The following is a 23,565-nucleotide window of genomic DNA, read 5'->3' as shown; positions in this document are numbered from 1 at the left end:
GGCAAGCCCCCAGGGCCTTGATGGCCTACATCCTAGGGTCTTAAAGGAAGTGGTGTTGGAAATAGTGGATCCATTGATTACAATATTCCAAAATTCCATATTCCAAGGAATGGTTCCACATTTAATGTGATAAGTTATCTATTTTGATAGGAAAAATACAAAGGCAAATTAAATGGAGAGAAACTTCAGTGCAGAAGGATTTGGGTGTCCTAATGCATGAATCACTGAGAGCTAGTACACAGGTACAGCAGGTAAAAAGGAAGGCAAATGGAATCTTGGCATTTATTGCTCAAGGAATAGAATATAAAAGTAGTGAAGTGTTGCTGCTACTGTACAAAGCATGAGTGAGAGCACACTTAGAATATCGAGTACAGTTTTAGTCCCCTTGAGGAGAGATGTAGTTACATTAGAGGCAGTTTAGAGGAGGTTCACCAGATTGATGCTTGAGATGAGGGGTTTGTCTCACGAAGAGAGATTGGGCAGTTTAGGCCTATGCTCCTTGGAGTTTAGAGGAATGAAAGGAGATCTAATTGAGGTGTACAAGATGATAAGAGGGATTGACAAAGTAGACGTGGAGCGGATGTTTCCTATTGTAGGGAAATCTAGAACAAGAAGTCATAGTTTAGGAAAGGGGTGGCAAATTTTAAACAGAGATGAGGAGAAATTACTTTACTCAAAGGGCCGTAGGTCTGTGGAATTCACTACCCCAGAATGTAGTGGATGCCAGGACATTGAGTAAATTTAAGGAAAAGGCGGACAGATTTTTAATTAGTAAGGGTATGAGGGCTGTGCTGAACAGGCAAGAAAGTGAAGATGAAGCCGAGATGAGATCAGCCACGATCATATTAAATGGCGGTGCCGGCTCGAGGGGCTAAATTGCCTACTCCTGCTCCTAGTTCTTATGATTCATATGATTTAAAGTGATTTTCAAAAGATACAAATGCAATGTGAGAAACAAAATTCATTCAGCAAGTGGTTAGGGTCTGGAATGCACTGCCTGGAAGTGTATTCATGAGGGCGTTAGACGATTACTTCAATAGAAACGATGTGCATCATAACAATCCTATGACACACTCTCTGTTATTGGAGGTAAGAATCAATGGCTGCAACGGGAATCTTTTTGGTGGAATTCAAGGTTCTTGTTCTGCAGTGACAAGACATTTGTGATTCTGTTTTTAATTTTGAAAGCTTTATACACAAGATTATATAGGTAAAGTGCAGTGCCTTTTAATAATTTACCTGCCAGTCTGGTAACATAGGTGATTTCTAGCTTTTTTAAAATAAGGCTCAGGTTGCTTTGAAAGATTCTGTCAAGCAATAAATGAGGATTGCACTATAAGTGCCCTTTGTTAACAGGAAATGAAACGGGGTGATTTATAATAATGTTATTCTAGGTCACCCAGGGGTCATGGGCATCTTAGCCTTACATCTAGTTATTCATTTTCTAAAAGACTACAGACTAGTACAAAATAGACAAAAGCACTTTCAGTAATTTTGTGAGAGGTGGTGGCCAAAGAAAATTAAGATTTATCAAAGATTAAACCAGCTTGACTTGTCATCAATGCAACCTGCTTTCCTTGCTTTGAACGTGACTGTGATTCACATAAAGGCAAAGATATTTTTTGTTAATTGCCAGTAATTTATCCTTTTTAATGTATTTCGTGGATAGTAGTTGCAAAGTAATAAGCACTTGGCCTTTTTTTTTTAGCATGGAGTACTGGTTTCGGGCCATGGACATGGATGGGGATGGTGTCGTCTCTATGTACGAGCTAGAGTACTTCTATGAAGAACAATGTGAACGCATGGAGGGAATGGGCATTGAGCCATTGCCATTCCATGACCTCCTCTGTCAGCTGCTGGATTTAGTGAAGCCAGAATGTGAAGGTAAATAAATATAGTAACACAATCCAGGAGTGGCTCCCCATCCAGTTCTTACAGCAAGAGAGCAAGGAAGCTGATGGTCAAAAATCATGGATTGTGGGTACACAATTTTAAAGATGTGCCCTCTATTGATGTCTGCCTACACTTGTACTGCGGGAAATCAGAATCATCTCTTATGAGAACAAGCAGAACTAACCTGGAAATGGCTACGAACAATTAGCACCCTGCATCACATTCCTTACTGCCTGCTATTTTAAAATTTGGCACCCTCGTATCACACTCCTCTCTGCTATTTTAGAATATAGCACCCTTTTATCACACTTCTCTCTCTCTGCTATTTAAAAATAAACAGATACTGCCTTTGCTAAAATAGCAGAGATTAGAATTTGTTAAAAATATGTCAAGCACTTGAAGATATTATCTCTCATTTTGATTTTTGGGCTCAATTTCTATTACTAAACAACCTAAATGTTAGCGTGTTGGAGGGGGCGTCAGATTATCTTATAGCAGATAAATATGGTGCTGATTTGCTTTTCATTTTTACGAAGCCTATATTACTCTTTCAAGGGGTTGATTATCAAGAGCATTCAGCTCCTGGGATAATGAGCCTGCTCTCAAAGCAATGTTTTAACAACAGGTCATTGATAACCAGAAAACGTGTGCTGTGAAGATTCAATATCTCATGCATGTGGAACCATTTGTCTTAATTTGCCCCACCTCCCCCATGGTTAGCACTTGCTGTTTAAAAAGTAAAGTAAAAGTTTATTTATTAGTCACAAGTCATTAACACTGCAATGAAATTACTGTAAAATTCCCCGAGTCGCCACAGCCCGCGCCTGTTCGGGTCAATGTACCTAACCAGCACGTCTTTCGGATTGTGGGAGGAAACCCGAGCACCCGGAGGAAACCCATGCAGACACGGGGAGAACATGCAAACTCCACACAGACAGTGACCCAAGCCAGGAATCGAACCCAGGACCCTGGCATTGTGAAGCAGCAGTTCTAACCACGGAGCTACCGTGCCACCTGCAAAACTGCTTCTCTGAGGCAAATATAGATGGTCAGCACCTGTACGAATAAATCTCATGAGCTCATTATCCCAGGAGCTGAATGCTCTTGATAATCAACCCCTTGAAAGAGTAATATAGGCTTCGTAAAAATGAAAAGCAAATCAGCACCATATTTATCTGCTATAAGATAATCTGACGCCCCCTCCAACACGCTAACATTTAGGTTGTTTAGTAATAGAAATTGAGCCCAAAAATCAATATGAGAGATAATATCTTCAAGTGCTTGACATATTTTTAACAGAGAGTTGGAGGGAAGGTGAATTACTTTTTTGTTTGTATTTCAGATGTGGGCAATACTGGCACAGGCATGGTCTGGATTGGGGTCACATTTACACCAGACTGGATCACAATTTCCTTTCTCTCAAGGATATTTGTGAATCAGTTGAATTCTCACAGTAAATCAACAGTTTCTGTGGTATTTTTAATTAATAGATTTATTCAATTAATTTTCTCAAATTACTTTGATGGGATTTGAACCTACAACCATTTGGGTTATTATTCCATTAATATAACCATTATGCCACCCTATCGATGGATGGTGTGAAAATAAGGAAGAATTTGTCTTTAGCACAGGCTGCAAATGTATCATTGATCCCACTTTTTAGAGCTCCGTTCACAACAGAATCATTAGCAACAACTGCATCCAAAATTATGGGTCTGTGGTTATGATCTGAAATTGTTAAAATGAGTGTTGAGTCCAGAGCTGTAAATTGCCTAATTGAAACCTGAGGTTTCTCTTCAAGATTACGTTGAGTTTCATTGAAACGGTGAAAGATCTGAGGACAGGATACGAGCGGAGTGGAGAACTAAACTGGTAGGCGGCCAGAAGCTCAGGTTCATGCCTGCAAACTGGACAGATATGTTCGGCAAAGTGTCACCCAATCTCTCTCCAGTGTAAAGGAGACCAGATTGTGAGGAGCCAATACAGGATGCTAAACTGAAAGAAGTTGCTGTTTCACTTGGAAGGAGTGTTTGGGCCCTGGATTTGGGGAGTGGTGAAGCAAGAGAGGTAGATGTTGTATTTCTTGTGTTTGCACTGTAAGGTGCCATGGGAATGGGCAGTAATTTAGGAGTGGACCAACCTGCCATGGAGGGATCATTTCCTTCGAAACATTGGGAGGCGATGATAATGTGTTTGGTGGCAGAAATAACAGAGGATAACCTGTAGAATATGGAAGCTGCTGGGTTGAAATGTGAGGACAAGGGAACCTTCTTGGGGCGAGGGCAAAAGATGAATGCATAAGTGCTGGAATGGACACATTGAGGGCCCTGTCAACCACAGTGGCAGGGAGCCTTCAGCTGAGGAAAGAGAAAGATGCATGAGAAATTCTGGTGTGGAAGATGGCATCTTCAAAACAGATGCAACAGAGAAGGAGAAATTGGGAAAATGGAATAGAGTTCTTGCAGGAAGAAGGGTAAAAGGAAGTGTAGTCAAGGCAACTGTGGGATTCAATGGGCTTACAGTGAATATTGTTCAATAGCCTATTGCCAGAAATCTAGACCGAGAAGCTGAGGAAAGGAAGTTAACCATGAGAAGGCGGAAATTGGAAGCAAAGTTAATTAAGTTATTTAGTTCAGAATAAGAGCAGAAAACAGCTGAAACAATGACCAGAATTCTCCGGCCAGTGGGATTCTCCAGTCCCACCGACAGCGCATCCCCGCCTGCGGGTTTCCCACCAGCGTGGGGTGACGTCAGTGGGAATTCTCATTGACAGTGGAGGGACCAGAGAATTCCACTGCTAGCAAACAATGCACCACTTCCCGCCGGCGGGAAACATACAGCTGGGAGGCCGAAGAATCTCGCCCAATGAGTCTACTAAAGAATTCCTGTTTTTTGGATCTTGCGAAGGAGGTAAAAGCAGGTTGTGGGGGGTTCAGGGCTATGATATTGGAGACTGAGGATGAAAGATCTCCAGAAGAGGTGAAGCCAATGATGGTCTTAGAAACAATAACTTGATACCCACTGGTAGAGCCATGTCCAGGGAAAGTTGGAAGTGCCAGAGAGCTGGCGTTCAGCCTCCACTTTGTGGAGGTTGGGTCACCAAATAACAACAGCACTACCCTTGTCAGCAGGTTCAATGACAATGTTGGGGTTCAATATGAGAAAATTGGAATGCTCCAAGAAGTTAGCTTCGAGCCAGTGAGGGAAGCAGAGAAATTGATTTGGCTGATATTGTGCGTTCCATGAAAAATCAACATAGTCCCTACTCCTGACCACCATCCAAAGATCAGCAATGTAGGAAGTGTATATATGGACATTGGATGAGGCCAAGATTAAGCTCGGCTGTGATATCTACCTTAGTTCAATAGCATACTGACATCTTTTGTCAAAGTTTATAGATGAAAAAGGACATTTTTCTGCTGAATCCTCCCACTATCACACCCAAATACACACACAGCAAATTCATTTTTTTTCAGAGAACCTGATTTGTTGACAAATGTTTGAACAACAGGTTAAAATAGGCAGGACCAAGTTGGGACAGTGACAGTTTGCCTATGAAATGAAATTTGTAATTTTAGTTCTTGCCTTTATCATTTATTTTTATTACTGTTCTTCATTCCAGGTAAAATAACCATGCGGGATCTAAAGAGATGCAGAATGGCTCATATTTTCTATGACACCTGCTTCAACTTAGAGAAGTATCTGGACCACGAGCAGAGGGATCCATTTGCTGTACAAAAGGTAATGCAAGATGGAGCAGACAACTAGTGTCATTTAACAGCTCAGGAGCTGAAACAATCACTTTAAGTTCAAGGCAGAGTTAATGGGTCTAAGTGTCAGGGCTGCCTCTGACCTGAATGTGTCAATCTGATGTGATGGAGTCTGTCAATTTCAAAATAGAATGCTGTGTCAAGCATCTTATTATAAAATATTACAATATGTCCAACTGGAAGGGGGTATTCACCTTTGGAACCACACCCTGGAATTAGCTAGGAAATTGAAAGCATAAAAATAAAGGATGCAAGTGAAACATAATCCAACGTTACACCGAACATCCTGTATGTTTTTACCATGGATTGATTTTGTTCATCTAAAATTGGTCAGTATTTTGATTAACTATTTGCTGCAACTTGATCATATCCTTTTCTGCTGAGCAAGGTTCTTCTAATAAAGTCAATGGAGCTTTCAAGTGCTTGTCAACCAGAGAAAAAAAAGGACTACTCTAATAAAGACACGAATGTTACACATTCAGAACTATCTTTCACTCGAAGGAGTATAAATTCAATGTGCTTAGTGGTCACCTGTTAAATGCCATGTCCAATATTCAGACCCATTGACATTACTGGAACTGAATATTGGGCAGAGGTTGTAACAAGCAATCCAACACCACCCAGGTAAAACTTCTACCCCTATGTATTTAATGATGGCCAGAATTTCTGAGTGTGGCCGCCCAGCCATTGAAATCTCTGTTCAGAGTGGCAGGACCGAAGATCCCACTGTTATAAAGGGCTGGAAAATTTCAGCAAATGTCTTTATCTTGTTGATTGAAGTGTTCATGCTTTTATCTAATTGAATGTTTCCAAGATAAGTTATCTGAAATTTTGAGTGAGATTCAAACTTCAATAATTTAATGGCTATTTGACTTGTGTGAATTTTTGACCTTGTAGGTTTGGATAAGGAATCCATATTAAATATATATTAAAAAATGAAGAATGAAGTCACTGCATTCTTGCCGACCATCGTTTTTTGTGTATTGTAGGATATCGACAGTGAAGGTCCAGAGCCTTCCGACTGGGACAAGTACGCAGCTGAAGAATATGAGATTTTGGTTGCTGAGGAATCGGCCAACGAGCAGTTACAGGAAGGGTAAGCAGCTGCAAAGTGACAGTCATTCTATTTTTACCCTGAAGCATTGTAAAAAAACAATCCATTAGGGTCTCGGTTCATTGTTTTTGGGTCTTGGACTGGATGCATTTCTTGGCTACGATAGAACCTTGGTGGGATCAGACCTTGATTGACGCTTTGGTTCTTTGCAAGGATTCTCAGTGAAAAGAAATCCACCAAGTCTCCTGATGTTCTGCATGGATTTTGCTTGTCTCCTTCCATAGCTCCAGTGGAAGAACAGTAGAAATTGTTGGAACTGGTGCAGGTAGTCATTTATATGACTACCTGCACCATTCTGTTTAAGTTACAACAGAAGAGAGGCTGAATCTCTGAGAACCTTCAGGGACCAAATAGTGTCCATTAAGCCAAAAAACATTGTAATATCAAGTTTTTTTTGTTCAAATGAGCATAGAAATTCTCACATCCATTTTAGCATATATATTAGTAAGGCCTTATATGATATCTACTTAATTGGAGGATTCATCACTTTGATTATGCAATATGTTACCTCGAGAAAAGAGAAAAACTTTGATGCTATATATAAATTATTGTTTGTACTGACCAGGAAATGAGTTCAAACAAGATTGTTCAAGGTGTGATCCACATAATTACTCAATATCTGCAAAATCTATAGCAGTACTAAACCTAGTCTGCATGTACTTTTCACACCTTGATGGTTCAGTGACCTGCCACATGTACAACTGAGATTGACAGATCAAGAAAGTCTCAGGACTAACCCTTGATTTGAGCATTAGGGTAACCAACTTCGGCTTCAACACCATTAGATGAATGAAAGAACAAGCATTAGCATCCAATGATCCTTGTGGAAAGAGTGTCCGTGCGGACTTTTCATCAGATGAGGATTAGTCAGATGAGGTCAGATAGTCTGCTGACCTTTACTCTCAGGGATCAAACATAGAGTGTGGTCACCTGGACCAAGTAGCACGGTCCAGTTGTGCGCAGGACAGATGAAGAGAAAATCAGATGCAATAGAACTCCGTTGGAAACAACTATGGTAAGAGCAAAGTTTAGGAATAATCATTAATGATTATTCAGCTCAGTTGCATATAGTCCAACCATGCTGTTGGACTGTAGCTGCTATAGTTTAGAATCATAGAATCCTACAGTGCAGAAGGAGTCCATTCAGCCCATTGAGTCTGCACCAACCACAATCCCACCCACACCCTATCCCCATAACCCCATGCATTTACCCTAGCTAGCTCCCCTGACACTAAAGGGCAATTTAGTATGGCCAATCCACCTAACCCGCACATCTTTGGACTGTGGGAGGGAATCGGAGCACCCGAAGGAAACAAAAGCAGACATGGGAGAATGTGCAAATTCCACACAGACAGTGACCCAAGCCGGAATTCGAACCAAGGACCCTGGCGTTATGAGTCAGCAGTGCTAACCACTGTGTCAACTTGCCGCACGTGGAATCACCAGAAATGACCCCAGATGCTGCGGCAACAATCTCAAGTTGAATGAAAATTGCAACTCAGCAGTTGTTTGGAACAACTCCGAACTTGGGCTCAGGGGCCAGGAATTACCGTGTACACAAGCAGATAAAACAGGCTGTTAGCATAGTATCACGTTGAGCTTATTCAAAATGGTGCTTTCAGAACCAATCTCATGGCCTGTGCACTAATGGACCATTAGTAAACATGATGGTGATTGACCTGTCTCTGTCTCTGCTCCTGTGTCCGCTTAATTGCACTGTCAGGAGTGATACCGAATTAAACTATAGTGTTTGTTTTACCGAAATGTTGCATATTGGTGTGTTTAACTAAAAGTAGCACCACCTATTGTTAGTTTGGGCATTGTCGCCATTTGCAGCACTCAATTGACAAGCTTAAAGTATAAAAATTTAAGTCACCACGCCAAAGATTGACTTTCAGTTTTCAGATCAGAAGTAATAAAGAGATTGACATATTTAAGTATATACTATGTGAGATAATAAGGATGTTGCAGAGGCTAGTTGCTGCTGAGTCAGTGTTAATGAAATGTCACAGAGTGCTGCCACCTGTTGTTGAAATAGAAACATTGCTAATGCGGTGTCCCTCCCTCAGTAATGCAGAGTCGGTTACCCAATCACAAAAAAAAGCACAAAAATTATTTTCATTGGTGTTCATTATGTGGGAATCTGTGTCTCGGTGCAGATCTGTAAGTCTCCTAAAAATCAGCACTGTAATTAGTCCCATTTATAAACTCTTGAGTGTAATATCATGAATGCCAAACAGATAAGAAAATATGAAAAATGTGTAAACTTACCCATTTGAAAAGTACATGTATGCTAGGAGCAGGGTGGGGAGAATGATGATGAGGAGGGGACAAATATAGTGTTGGGCACACCCCACTGAGGAAAGCAAGGTGATAGGATCATAGAATCTTACTGCAGAGAGAGACCATACACCCAATCGATGTGGCCTTCCTCTCAGGAAGGTAAAATGATAAATACGCCTTACAGCAAGAATTAAATTTGTTTACACTCACCAAAGTAAAGGACATTAGGACTGGGAAATGCAAAACCTTGCCATTTTGGGCACCTAATATCTGCATCCCAGGTCAGCACTAACTATCTATTGCAGGCCAGCTTATAAACAAATTGACAATGGTTCTGCATTTCAGATTCCCTACAGGTCTATGCAAAGAGTTATGAATGCAAGATTAGTGGATCAAAGGTGATGTAAGCAAAATTGAATAAGGCTTAGGATTTCCCAACTTTGAGTTGAGGACAAGATGTGCTCCCAAAGGTTAAATACCCTGTTCACACATACTGTCTCGGATGACATGTAAAAAATTACTTGGATGATGTACTGAATAAGGGCCAATGCACATGGAACAATTCCATAGAATCCCTAGAGTGCAGAAGGAGGCCATTCAGTCCATCGAGTCTGCACCACCTCTCCAACAAGAGCATCTTACCCAGACCCACGCTCCACCCTATCCCTGTAACCTGGCATGTAAAATTGGCATCCGTTCACAGGAAGAGAATTTTTCTTTGTCAAAAAACTCCTGGTGGGAGTCCTGTAGACATGACACCATCCAGTCCTCTGGAGATTTTAACTCCTGAGCCTCAGTTGCACGTACACCCATCAGCCTTGCATCCAATCCCAGTGGGAAGGGCAGGTAAGTGGGTGCAGGATTGTATACAGCAAGTTAACATTGTCAGTGGCCTGAAGGAACAATTCCTGATTGTCAGATAAATGCTAGAAGGAAAGTTAGGAGGGTGTAGTGGGGGAATTTCCGAGGCAAGGGAGGTCCAAAGTGGGGCTCAAAGGGAACACCTCACTCCTAGCCCACAAGAAACAAACTCCAATGTTAAATGGCTTGTCTTTCTGGGCCTCTGTTGGATCTAGATCTACTTGGCTCCAGGTTGGCCCCCAGCAAAGCCACAATGGCTTCCCCCCACAGACCTCATGTTAAAGTTGACGTGATCAGGGCCCGATCTGCATAGCTGAAGAAGGACTCCACTACATAGAAGCAGAGATCATAAGAGCACATTAAATAAGTGTAGCAGTAGACCATTTGACATTCCATGTCGGCTATGCCTTGCAATAAAATCAAAGAACAAAGAACAAAGAACAATACAGCACAGGAACAGGCCCTTCGGCCCTCCAAGCCCGCGCCGCTCCCCGGTCCAGGATTGAATCCTGAATCCAGGATCCCCGCCCAATTTTCCAGCCTATCTACATACCAATATCCTATCCACCGAGCTGTCCCTCACAGCTACGATGCTTTGTTCATTACAACCTATTAACTTACCCCCACCCCCCCATTCCAGACCATGTGATCTCCAGGGAGAGGCGAAAACCCAGAGTGAAAAACCCCAGGGCCAATATGGGGAAAAAAAAATCTGGGAAATTCCTCTCCGACCCCCTGAGGCGATCGAAACGAGTCCAGGAGATCACAATGGCCCCGATCGGAAAATGCTTCCCAACCCTAGTCATTTCCACTTCCACGAACACCATATGAATTCCCTGCCCCCGAGACAGGTTCCCAACTATCCGCAGTCTCACTCTGTACTGGCACCAGCAAGATGATCGTAGAATGAAGCCTTGAAACGAGAAACCAGGAACAATTAGCCCGCGCCGCTCCCTGGTCCAAACTAGACCACTCTTTTGTATCCCTCCATTCCCACTCCGTTCATATAGCTGTCTAGATAAGTCTTAAACGTTCCCAGTGTGTCCGCTTCCACCACCTTGCCCGGCAACACATTCCAGGCCCCCACGACCCTCTGTGTGAAATATGTCCTTCTGATATCTGTGTTAAACCTCCCCCCCTTCACCTTGAACCTATGACCCCTCGTGAACGTCACCACCGACCCGGGGAAAAGCTTCCCACCGTTCACCCTATCTATGCCTTTCATAATTTTATACACCTCTATTAAGTCTCCCCTCATCCTCCGTCTTTCCAAGGAGAACAACCCCAGTTTCCCCAATCTCTCCTCATAACCAAGCCCCTCCATACCAGGCAACATCCTGGTAAACCTCCTCTGTACTCTCTCCAAAGCCTCCACGTCCTTCTGGTAGTGTGGCGACCAGAACTGGACGCAGTATTCCAAATGCGGCCGAACCAACGTTCTATACATCTGCAACATCAGACCCCAACTTTTATACTCTATGCCCCGTCCTATAAAGGCAAGCATGCCATATGCCTTCTTCACCACCTTCTCCACCTGTGACGTCACCTTCAAAGATCTGTGGACTTGCACACCCAGGTCCCTCTGCGTCTCTACACCCTTTATGGTTCTTCCATTTATCGTGTAGCTCCTCCCTACATTATTCCCACCAAAATGCATCACTTCGCATTTATCAGGATTGAACTCCATCTGCCATTTCCTTGCCCAAATTTCCAGCCTATCTATATCCTTCTGTAGCCTCTGACAATGTTCCTCACTATCTGCAAGTCCTGCCAGTTTTGTGTCGTCCGCAAACTTACTGATCACCCCAGTTACTCCTTCTTCCAGATCATTTATATAAATCACAAACAGCAGAGGTCCCAATACAGAGCCCTGCGGTACACCACTAGTCACAGGCCTCCAGCCGGAAAAAGACCCTTCCACTACCACCCTCTGTCTTCTATGACCAAGCCAGTTCTCCACCCATCTAGCCACCTCCCCCTTTATCCCATGGGATCCAACCTTTTTCACTAGCCTACCATGAGGGACTTTGTCAAACGCTTTACTAAAGTCCATATAGACAACATCCACGGCCCTTCCTTCGTCAACCATTTTGGTCACTTCTTCAAAAAACACCACCAGGTTCGTGAGGCATGACCTCCCCCTCACAAAACCATGTTGACTATCGTTAATGAGTTTATTCCTTTCTAAATGCGCATACATCCTATCTTTAAGAATCTTCTCCAACAACTTCCCCACCACGGACGTCAAGCTCACCGGCCTATAATTACCCGGGTTATCCTTCCTACCCTTCTTAAATAATGGGACCACATTGGCTATCCTCCAATCCTCTGGGACCTCACCTGTGTCCAGTGACGAGACAAAGATTTGCGTCAGAGGCCCAACGATTTCACCTCTCGTCTCCCTGAGCAGCCTTGGATAGATTCCATCAGGCCCTGGGGATTTGTCAGTCTTTATATTCTCTAACAAACCTAACACTTCCTCCTTTGTAATGGAGATTTTCTCCAACGGTTCAACACTCCCCTCCGAGACACTCCCAGTCAACACATCCCTCTCCTTAGTGAATACCGACGCAAAGTATTCATTTAGGATCTCTCCTACCTCTTTGGGCTCCAAGCATAAGTCCCCACTTTTGTCCCTGAGAGGTCCGATTTTTTCCCTTACAACCCTTTTGTTCCTAACGTATGAATAAAATGCCTTGGGATTCTCCTTAATCCTGTCTGCCAAGAACATTTCGTGACCCCTTTTTGCTCTTCTAATTCCCCGTTTGAGTATTTTCCTACTTTCATTATACTCCTCCAGAGCTCCCTCCGTTTTTAGCTGCTTGGACCTAACATACGCCTCTCTTTTCCTTTTGACCAGTCCCTCAATTTCCCTGGTTATCCACGGTTCTCTAATCCTACCCTTCCTATCCTTCTTTTTTACAGGCACATGCTTGTCCTGTAGCCCTAACAACCGTTCCTTAAAAGACTGCCACATACCAGATGTGGATTTACCCTCAAACAGCCTCTCCCAATCAAGAGCTGCCAATTTCTGCCTGATCCCAATAAAGTTAGCCTTCCCCCAATCCAACACCTTACCCTTGGGACACCACTCATCCTTTTCCATCACTATCCTAAAGCTAACAGAATTGTGGTCACTATTTGCCACATGTTCCCCGACCAAAACTTTGAAGACCTGACCGGGCTCATTCCCCAGCACCAGGTCCAGTATAGCCCCCTCTCTAGTTGGGCTGTCCACATATTGTTCCAACGAACCCTCCTGTACACATTTTACAAATGCCTCACCATCCAGAGTCCCTGCCCTCAGCGATTTCCAGTCTATACCAGGGAAATTGAAGTTTCCCACTACAACAACCCTATATTTCCTGCACCTATCCAGTATCTCCTGACATATCCATTCTTCCACTTCCCTTGGGCTGTTGGGGCTGATTTTGTACCTGAAATCTACCTTTGTGCGTCAACCCTTAATTCCCTTAGTACCCAAAAATCTACCAGTCTCTGTCTTGAATTTACTGAACAATTGAGCATCCACAGGTCTCTGGAATAGAGTTTTCCAAAAATTCACAACCCTTACGAGAAGATCAGGTTAAAATTACAAACCTCTTGGGTTTGGGGAGTTAAGTTGGTGCATCAAATTTATATGCATGGTTTCTGCCAGTTGGACAGGATTAAAATTGGCCCTTATTTATTCTGGGCTGATTGTTTTATCAATCGGTGGTAGGATTTGGTTGGATTCTGGTGCAATCTTTTGCTTCTTCCTTGCAGCTCATTCGAGGAAGACTACGAATCAGATGAACCATCCACCCCAGAACTCAGCAACAAGATGGACAAACTTGTCATTTCTGACCTTCCGACATAAATTCAAAGCTAGCTCAGCTGCTGGACAGTCAGAGTGACCAGTAGACACCAACTTTAAGGACTGACCACTACCCGGTCAGACATGTAGAAAAAGAGAAATTGTTTATATCTTTTTTTGTTTTTTTTGTTGAAGAGATTATGCTAGATTTTATATCAAAACAAAAAAAGTACATGCTTACTGTGTGCAATGATTTATTCAAAATCAAAAAATACTGTCTGTTTGTGCAATATGTCTTAAAATGCAGTGTTATGTATATGGATTTCTATTAGCCGCCCCTTGCTGCATTTGCCCATGTTTAGTTATTGCTTGTTTTTTCTAATTCCTCTCAATTTTTCTTCTTGTTCACTTTTCAGGGTGACCTTTATGAACGACCCGTTACTCAGTGCCTTATCAAGGCTTGGTAAAGTTCCTTTCCTCCTATTAGTACTCACATGCTGTGATTTTCTTAAAAAAAAGTTACCCTCAATATCCAAAGACAGTTGTAATTAAATAGTCTGACCTAGGCCCAGCTAGATAAAATAATGCAAGAGCAACAACACAGCTTGCATTTATATAGCTCTTCGACACACCAAAACATCCCCAAAGGTCTCGTTCCATTGTTCCAGGAATATGTAATGAAATGCACAGAATTAGACCAGCCTGAGCTGTGATATGGTTGGCATAAAGCACATAGCTAATTTTTCATTTTCCTTGCATATAAATTATTTTCTAATTTGTACAAGTTTCTGCAAATTGAAGAATGCAACTTTTTTCTATAAGAGACAATAAGTGGCTCGTACTACTCACAAAGCATCCTCAAGAGTCCTTTCTGAACCTGTACTTTAGGCCTTTGTTAGGCACCTGTACTGTTTCCTTCCACTTGCTATTCCACTCAAATATTTCATAGAATCATAGAAACACTGCAGTGAAGAAGGAGGCCTCGCCCATTGAGACTGCACCGAGAACAATCCCACCCAGGCCCTATTCCCATAACCCATGTATTTACCTCACTAATTCCCCTAACCTACACATCTTTGGACACGAAGGGGCAATTTGCCATGGCCAATCAACCTAACCTGCACATCTTTGGAATGTGGGAGGAAACCGGAGCATCTGGAGGAAACCCATGCAGACAAACTTCACACAATCACCCAAAGTTCCTGGTCCCTGCAGCTCTGAGGCAGCAGTAGTACTAACCACTTTGCCTAACCACTGAGTCTGCACCTTTGATACACTCCAGTTGCTGCTATGATGGGGATCCATTCTTTAATTCAAAGTAGATGAATAATATTTAGTATGACTAAGCAGTTCCCTTTGGCCAATCATCTAAGTAGCTTTCATTTTTCAGATTCATATTACAGAAGCAGCAGAAGCTGGAGGGGCAAAATGAAAGGAAATAAATTGTGACATAATTTCAGCATTTTCTGGCATTAACAATCCACTTCAGTTTTCAATAAAATGTTGTAATTATTACTTTACTAAACTCTGCACCCATCTTAATGACAAAAAGGTTTGGTTATTGAACAAGAATCTTAACCCTTCAGAGACTAAAGTCCTTAAAATTGTTTTTTAAAAAAGTAAAATCCCCAACTACAGAATGTAGAAGCTTAATGCAGCATGAAAACACGTAAAGGTGCCTTCTGTTGCTGAATGTTAAATCTATAAAGGAAGCAAATTCTTGGTCATTAATATTAAACAGTTAATCCAGAAGAGTGCAGGTTATTAATATTAAAGGTTTAAATAGAAATCTTTCAATCAATGCAATTAACTTTTTTTCTGTTCTCTACATTTTGATGACATCAGCCAAGCCATGTTTGCAGACTCTTTTTGTTTAGTCAGTTTTCGACCCAGTATTCTATTCAAATTTCTATTCGAGATTCAGCCTGCATTTTTGGTTCACTTCATTTGCTGCTGAGTGGTAGGGTGGGGGTGTGAGGAGGGAACCCGGTCTTTCACTCAAGTTCCATTCCAGTCTTTGCAGCTCCCTTTGCTTTTTCGCAATTTCTCAACTTTAACAGAATCATAAAATCATAGAAACCATACAGTGCAGAAGGAGGCCATTTGGCCCATCGAGTCTGCATCGACAACAATCCCACCCAAGCCCTATTCCCGCTTAGTTACCCTGCTAATCCCTCTAACCTATCACAACCTGGGACACTAAGGGTTAACTTAACATGTCCAATCAACCTGACCCACACATCTTTGGACTGTGGGAGGAAACCGGAGCACCCGGAGGAAACACACGCAGACACAGGGAGAATGTATGTGCAAACTCCACACAGACAGTGACCCAGGTCGGAAATTGAATCCAGGGCCCTGGAGCTGTGGGGCAGCAGTGCTATACCACTGTGTCATCGTTTTGGTGTCACACTCTGGAGATTTTACTCACACAGTCCTCGACGCACTCCTTTGCAGGACATCTATTTGTTTCAATAAATGACAATGAAGAGAGAAGCATCTGAACGACACAATACCAAATAGGGAAGGACGGTTTGACGTTCAAAATTTACAGTATACAGGCAAGTGTCTGAGTACTGATTGAAGGCTATGACATTATGTTATTAGGTATGAATTAATTCAAGTTCACAATGTTCTCTTTTCTGTCGCATATCAAAAATATAGTGAAATGAAGAGAGACCTATAATTGGGAAGTTGTCTAGTTTTTAAAAAAAGCATAAATAGCAATATGAAGTAACTGAGTTAGTTTGGTACCATGCCTAACTTGTATTGGTTTTTTGTTCTCCTTATATCCCTCTTAAGGTCTCAATTAATATCTACACTCTATTCCTGATACGGACAATAAAAAATAAAAACTGAAAATGCTGGAAGTATACAGCAGGTCATTCATAATCAACCCATTAATATCCATTTGTGATTGAATCATTCTTGGTGACAGCATTTCTGTACTCAAGATTCCTGATCACTCAGCTTTGAGGACTATTCTCACTTACTCTTGATTGTAACCTGACAGAAATCTCTTCTCTTTCTCTCCAGGCCATTTTTACCAACCACCCCCACCCCGAACATGAATATCATTCCAGATTATTTTCTATCTGAGATTACGATGTTCTCATATTGTTGCTGCCCAGATGTTGTGCCTGTTCTGCATATGCAGAAAATTCTGCACCTACAGAGAACCACTCAACCCAAATCAAATATGCCAATTTTAGCTCATGGGGTAGACTTCCTATAACTTTGGAGATCAATATTGTGCGGTTTCTAAAATGGGCCGGCCACCAATCCATAATGCCTGGGCAGCCAGTCAAAAAGCTACCCCATAATATTTATTTTGCCCCACCTTAACAATAACATTTCCTTATCGCTACATAAGTTAACTTCAGAGAGGTTGTAACATGAACTTGGTGACAACTATAAGATTTTGTGATCGTAATTAATGCAACATTTTGAGAATTAGCAAAGGTACAATGCACTTTTTTATTGAAAGTTCCTGCCTAAATAGAAAAATAAAGATAGTTACTGTCAGCAATCACTATAGAACTTTCCTTTATCCTGAAATGTATTCTTTCCTGGCCTGATAGTAGACTTGATACTAATGTCATCGCAGAACACCAGAAATAATTACATTTTGCCTTGGTATCTAACCATTGCAATGAAGCATTGCACAATTCTTAAGTGGGACATAACCTCACTTTGTATCCATGGGACAAGCACTAAACCTTGGCCTCAAACGAACAAGTCTTGTATTATTACCCAGTGTCACCATCTCCATTTCCCAAAAAGACTGCCCTCATGGCCTATATCGCCTTATCTGTACATGTTGTATAAAGAAAAGGGCATTTTGTGATATGACACTGTCCAAACACATTTTAATTAAAACATTGCCTTGTTTCTCATGTGGGACCCTTCACTTGCTGTATAAACAGAGGATGATTGGCAAACCTAAAGTTTGTGCTTCAGTAAATTTAGTTTCTGTTGCAGCTGACAGGCAAACCCATCATCAGGGGTTTCTACACAGGCTATTCCAATATTTCAACGCAGTGAAATCTCCCTGAGAAGTTCCTTTGAAGCAAATTCACACCATCCATTGGTTTAGATTTTAATTTAAATTGCAGAAGTAGAAGGACCCTTTCCTGATTAAATGTAAATATTTGTTCTGTATACATCATTTATTATTTAATGTCACATCCCAAGGTAAGTCTGGAACATTTTGATGGGGGATGGGGTGTGAGAGTAGTTTAACCCAGGTAGGTTTCTCTATTTGTGTGGCCCAGTTTACTGCTTTCTGTACCAAAACTTCAAAGTGCTAGCGATAAATGGAAATTACCCGGGAATTTCCATTCAGACTATGATGTGAAAACCCAATTCGCCGGCAAAGTTTGATGCCAACATTAAAATTTAGAGGATGACTTACTGTTTATAGGAAACCAAAATATTTGTGGTGTTACTAAAATCAGAATAGGTTGGAGCAATGTTATAGATGGTTGCACAGAGGTTACAGTATACTTATATTTTAGTCAAAGACCACAAATTGCAGAATTTCCACTTCCAGAAAATATTCCAATTTCAGTCATTCTGATCGGGTATTAATATATGGGGTGGGATGTAAATTTCTGTATGTGTATATTTCATGCACTGTGCTTTGGGATGTTTTGAAATTCCCCCACAAAAGATCTCAGTTTCTTTCATTACATAATGCTCTGCTTGTTTACTTTTGTATGTTGTGGTTTGGTAAAAGTAATTTTACAGGGAAGGCACATCCTGATAATTTCAGTTGCAGAGAGATCCCCATCCAGCCACATTTGGCCAAATGTTAATATAACCTAATCATGGAGGGCGAGAGGAATAAATTTGAGCCGTGGTTCACTCAGAGGCAAGTGTATGACTCACACTATGCCCAAGAGCAGGGAACTGGATTTGCTTTTAACAAATGCTTTTGAAAATATAAAATCACTGACACTTCAATTCTTACAGATTCAGTGATATCCAGGGGATACCTGGCACTCTCCTCTTGAAATTGGGAGTTGCATGCAAATATTCTCCGAGATTGGAAGTTCTGATTTATATCAAGTGGGGCACAGGATGTGGTGGTTCCCTACACCTGAAGCCAAGGTTGAATGTTGGCTCTGTGATGGATACTTGTTGGCCTTTAGACATTAAAAGTTTTTAAAGTTCATTTATTAGTCACAAGCAAGCTTACATTAACACTGCAATGAAGTTACTGTGAAAATGCCCCAGTCGTCACACTCCGGTGCTTGTTCGGGTACACTGAGGGAGAATTTAGCATAGCCAATTCACCTAACCTGTACATCTTTGGACTGTGGGAGAAAACCGGAGCACTCGGAGCAAACCCACGCAGACATGGGGAGAACGTGCAAACTCCACACAGACAGTGACCCAAGCCGGGAATCGAACCCGGGTCCTTGGCACTGTAAGGCAACAGTGCTAACCACTATGGAGCATTTACATAAAACTTTCCACCAAGATATTAAATGGGAGACGGAGTCAAGCCCATGGTAATCTAGAACATGTATAGCTAGTGGTAAGAATGAATTTGATGGACTGAAAGCACACCTTGTGTTTATTTCCACATATATGGATGAATTTATTGCATGTTATCTTTGCACATGTTGGATAAACTATGAGTGTGCCATGTTCCAGCTTAAACCTTCCTTAAACAATATTGCCCTGCAAGCCAATAAATCTCACTTTTGAAACACACAATTATATTTGAAGATGCCAAGGTAGTGGTAGAGACCCAGCCTGCAAAAGGTTAAAGCTTTGGAATGAACTCCTCACTCTGCCATCTGAACATTGTAAAATAAATAGGTTAACATCTCTGCTAAAATAACAGAGGAGTTTTGGACAACCACGTGAAGCATTTATGCTGGGTAATTTCAGGCCCTCTGACTTTGAGATAAAAAATAATGGATTTCTGGTAAAGATTACTGTTAAGTCATGAGGAATCAGTTGGAATCCGAAGTTCCCAAAGCAAATTGTGTATGACCTATATATCCGCTTAATCCCAAAATGGGATTACAGCTTTAAAATCAAAAGCCTCTTTCTTTTAGACTATGTACTATGAACATCATGGGTGTTTTATTTAGCTTAGCAATTCATTTTGCTTCAGGATGCTAGAAGCTTGCAGTGGAGAAACCAATGACCAGTACAAATCATATAGTTATTTGTAGAATAAATATGCATAACGTAATCACAACAGATTTATTAAGATACAAGGAATTAATCACCAGAGAGAAGGAGCATACTATACAGTCACCACAGAAGCATGGGTTCAAATTGAATTGAGGCTAACAGGACAAAAAGCTTCTCCAAAAATCAACTGTAAGGGTCCTAATTTTGGGCAGCTTCTAATGAGTTGGTGACTACAGTACAAGCACTTCATGATTTGGCACATTTAGCCATAGTGATGTCTGGGAACTGGATGAATTTGTGTTACTGTTGGAGGTTAAGGCATATTGTTGGGGCATGAGCATAAGGTCATAGGACACAGGAGCAGAAGTAAGTTGTTTGTCCTATTAAGTCTGCTCCACAATGTAGAGGAATTTACTGTGCATTTGGAAAGTCTTCCATTTTCCAGCCTTTTGTTCATAAGAGTTCATTAAAATTACTTCAAAATGAAAAAAATACAGCCACTATTTACTGTATATTTAACATGGTGCAAAATGCAATTATTATAAAATTTCAGTTTACAATTGGCAATATTAAAACAACGACTGCACTTTGGCAGCATGGAAAATGGCTCCCTCTGTGTACTCAAGTGACAAATTCATAAATACTTTTCCAGTTACCATCCCAAGCAAAGGAAATCTGTCTCCCATATAGACACTTACTGTAATTAAATTGCATTTCATGACTAGATATTAGCAGGTAAAATATTATTTGAAGGAACTTCAAAATAACTTTTTTGTTAAAAGGTGACCAGAACCAGTATCATAATACATGAAGCTAGAAAGTTGAGGGGAAAACAGTTCAGTATCTTGCAAGAAAAGGATGATTTGCTTTGTTCCATTGTCCAGAATACAGAGACACAAATTCTTAAGCACTGGTCTTTTTGCACAGCAAGTGAGTGATGGTGGTTTTATGGAGTTGAAATCAACCATGATTGAATGGTGGAGTGGACTCGATGGGCCGAATGGCCTTACTTCCGCTCCTATGTCTTATGGTCTTATTGTATATGTTGGGGGTTGACTTTTGTTCCAAAACCACATATTAAAAACTTGTCTGTTTAAGGTGAATTGCAGGCAGTATGAAAATTTTCAATTAGATCCCAATTCAAAATAGCTTTAAAATTTAAAAAAAGCGCATTACAACAGTAGTACTTTATCTAGTTGTGAAAAATCCTCAAAATATGAACGTGATAAGAAAGAGTGTTATTCAGAAGGTGTCTTGAAATGTTCACCATTTTGACTAAGAATTAAGCACATGATAGCACAGATGAGATTAGGTGATATTTTTCATGGCTAGGCAACAATGAAAATCAGCCTGGTTTTATGTATCCTTAATTAAAATTTTAAAAATTGATGTTTTCTCCTCATCGCTGGAGTGACCAGCAGTTCATGCAAAGTATGAACCCCCACCAACGCACTGAAATTTTAATTGTTATGGGTTAATGTCTTGTATGATGTGGAATGGATATTTCATCTTTGAACTGTGAGCTTGAAGAGATTTGGCTAAAGCACAATTGCCAACTTATTTAAAGAGGCCTCTTTCCTTTTCCTGTCCTCAATCTCATAAAGTAAAACTGTTTCCCCTGAAGACTCGTCCTTTGAACTCTGCAATGCAATAAACTGTGCCTTCTTGAACCCAGTGTCATGGGGTGTAATTTTAACCCTCCCTAGTTCAAAGAGGTCAGAAGTAGCAATCATGATATCTCACCAAAACAGCACAAGGAGATTTACAACTCCTGGTACAACTTATTTTCCTTTTGATTACTAATCATGTAACACCTTGAACGGACAGTTTTCATGGATTGTGGCTTGGATTGCATTTTCTAAAGTAAACACATTTGGGAGTAAGGATTGCACTAACACTGGTAGTGCTGTGGGCCTGTATTATGTTCAATGAAGCCATAACTGGGATAAAATTGCATCCGAAAACTCCTTTGACAAAGCTCTTTGCAGACCCTTATTTTCCTTCGAGTGTCCAATTAAAATTCCAAGAGGAAGAGTAATATTGTTTATAATGTCTGAATACTTCCACAAAATTAATCTTTATGTCAGACTACAACCAGGATGTTTGAACCACTTGGGACATTTGTTTTTAAATAGAAGGAAAGGTACAAAGCCAAATATGAAATATATGACCTGCAATTCATACTCATTTAAAAAAAAATAAGGTACCACTTTGCACTGAATAGAAATTTCTCCCTTTTTGTATCTAGCTCTGTTTCTTGTTTTCTCCCATTGATTTGCACCATTAGTCAGCTTAGACCGTACCTCTCAACTGTCTCATTTTTAAATGGGACATTAAAACAGTAAAGAGTGTCTCTGAAGCAAGCAGCAGCGGCAACGAGAGACACCAAAGCTGACAAAATTAGCCAGCTTGTTGGGTCTACAAAAAAAATGGTTCCACTGTCAGCCACATCTGCTCTTTCCCCACACTGCAGTTTGAGAGATATGGTTCAAACAAATTTGAAAACTTGCATCTGTATTCTTTTTCTCTGTCATACAGTCTGTGAAAGTCTGTCAAATGTACAAATATGGTACAACATTTCTACAGCTGCCATTCTTGTTAACACTAAATATTTTTGAAACCGTGCCTTATTTATAACCTTAATATTTTAGATAATTAATGTATACATGTGTGTAGAAAAACTTGATTATCTCTGTAAGTAATGTAAAAAAGAATTGTCAGCCAAAAAGTGTGAAATTTGTTTTGTCTATTCTGTGTGGTTTGCCAATATAGAAACCTCAGCATTTAGAATATCTGTAAATTTATACACTACCTTCCCTTATTAGGGTTTTCTTTTTATAAAAAAAAGCAAAGGAAAGCTACTTCAGAGATTGAGATTAATATTCAATTTATTCTTGATGTTAACTGGACAGATTTATATATTAAATATGAAAAGCTCCAGGTTAGTCAAGTAACACTTTTTCCAGTGTTGATTATTTATAGCAATAGGTCTTCTGTTTTTTATTGTTAAAACACACTCATTGTTCAGATTGATACAACCTGTACCAAATGACTGAAGATTAGAGATGAAAAACTGCCATTTTTGTCCACAGTAATTCTAGCTCTATGCAAACACATCGGAGTCATCTATGAAAAGTGTGAGCTACTGTATAGCAACTTAAAAACTGCTCAAAGATTTTTTTAAAGTATTATAACTGTTAATGATAAAACCATTATAGAAATGTCATAAATGAAAGTGGTGTTTGTTGTTATGTTGTGCTTCTTTGATTGCTGAAAATAATCATGTGGTGTGAAATATGCTGGTTGCTTGTGTTAGCATGGCTTTACATTCGCTGAATTTGCTTTGGAATTTTGAAATTAAATAAAGACTTTTAAAGAGGTTATAAAAAAATTTTCTAATTTAGCACCCTTTAACTCAATTTTCCCATTTTCTGATGGGATGTGGGCATCACTGACTGGTAAACATTTATTGCCCATCCCTTGAGGTGGTGGTGAGCTGCCTTCTTGAATCGGTGCAGCCCCTGAGGTATAGGTCCACCCACAGTGCTGTTAGGGAGATAGTTCTAGGAATTCAACCTAGCGACCATGAAGGAACAGTGATATATTTTCAAGTCAGGATAGTGAGTGACTGGGAGGGGAACTTCCAGGTCATTTTTCAAGGTTCTGAATTCAACTATTGAAGGAATCACAGGTAA

General features: G+C 40.7%; 1 protein-coding gene across 4 annotated transcripts in view; it reads left to right on the top strand.

Moving 5' to 3' along the window:
- Window positions 1-23,248, top strand: part of ppp2r3a (protein phosphatase 2, regulatory subunit B'', alpha) — a 376,640-nt gene extending 353,392 nt beyond the window's left edge. For all 4 annotated transcript variants that reach the window (XM_078209070.1, XM_078209069.1, XM_078209071.1 and 1 more), the window contains 4 exons: window positions 1,709-1,884; window positions 5,516-5,634; window positions 6,653-6,759; window positions 13,687-23,248. In XM_078209070.1, coding sequence (XP_078065196.1) covers window positions 1,709-1,884; window positions 5,516-5,634; window positions 6,653-6,759; window positions 13,687-13,780 — 496 coding nt within the window. In that variant the 3' untranslated portion in view covers window positions 13,781-23,248. The remainder of the gene's footprint in view (window positions 1-1,708; window positions 1,885-5,515; window positions 5,635-6,652; window positions 6,760-13,686) is intronic.
- Window positions 23,249-23,565: the final 317 nt, after the last annotated feature.

The sequence above is a fragment of the Mustelus asterias genome, chromosome 3, assembly GCF_964213995.1.
Source record: "Mustelus asterias chromosome 3, sMusAst1.hap1.1, whole genome shotgun sequence".
NCBI classification, from domain to species: Eukaryota; Metazoa; Chordata; class Chondrichthyes; order Carcharhiniformes; family Triakidae; genus Mustelus; species Mustelus asterias.
Note: the sequence above shows the minus strand (reverse complement) of the source record. Positions and strands in the feature narration are given on the sequence as shown.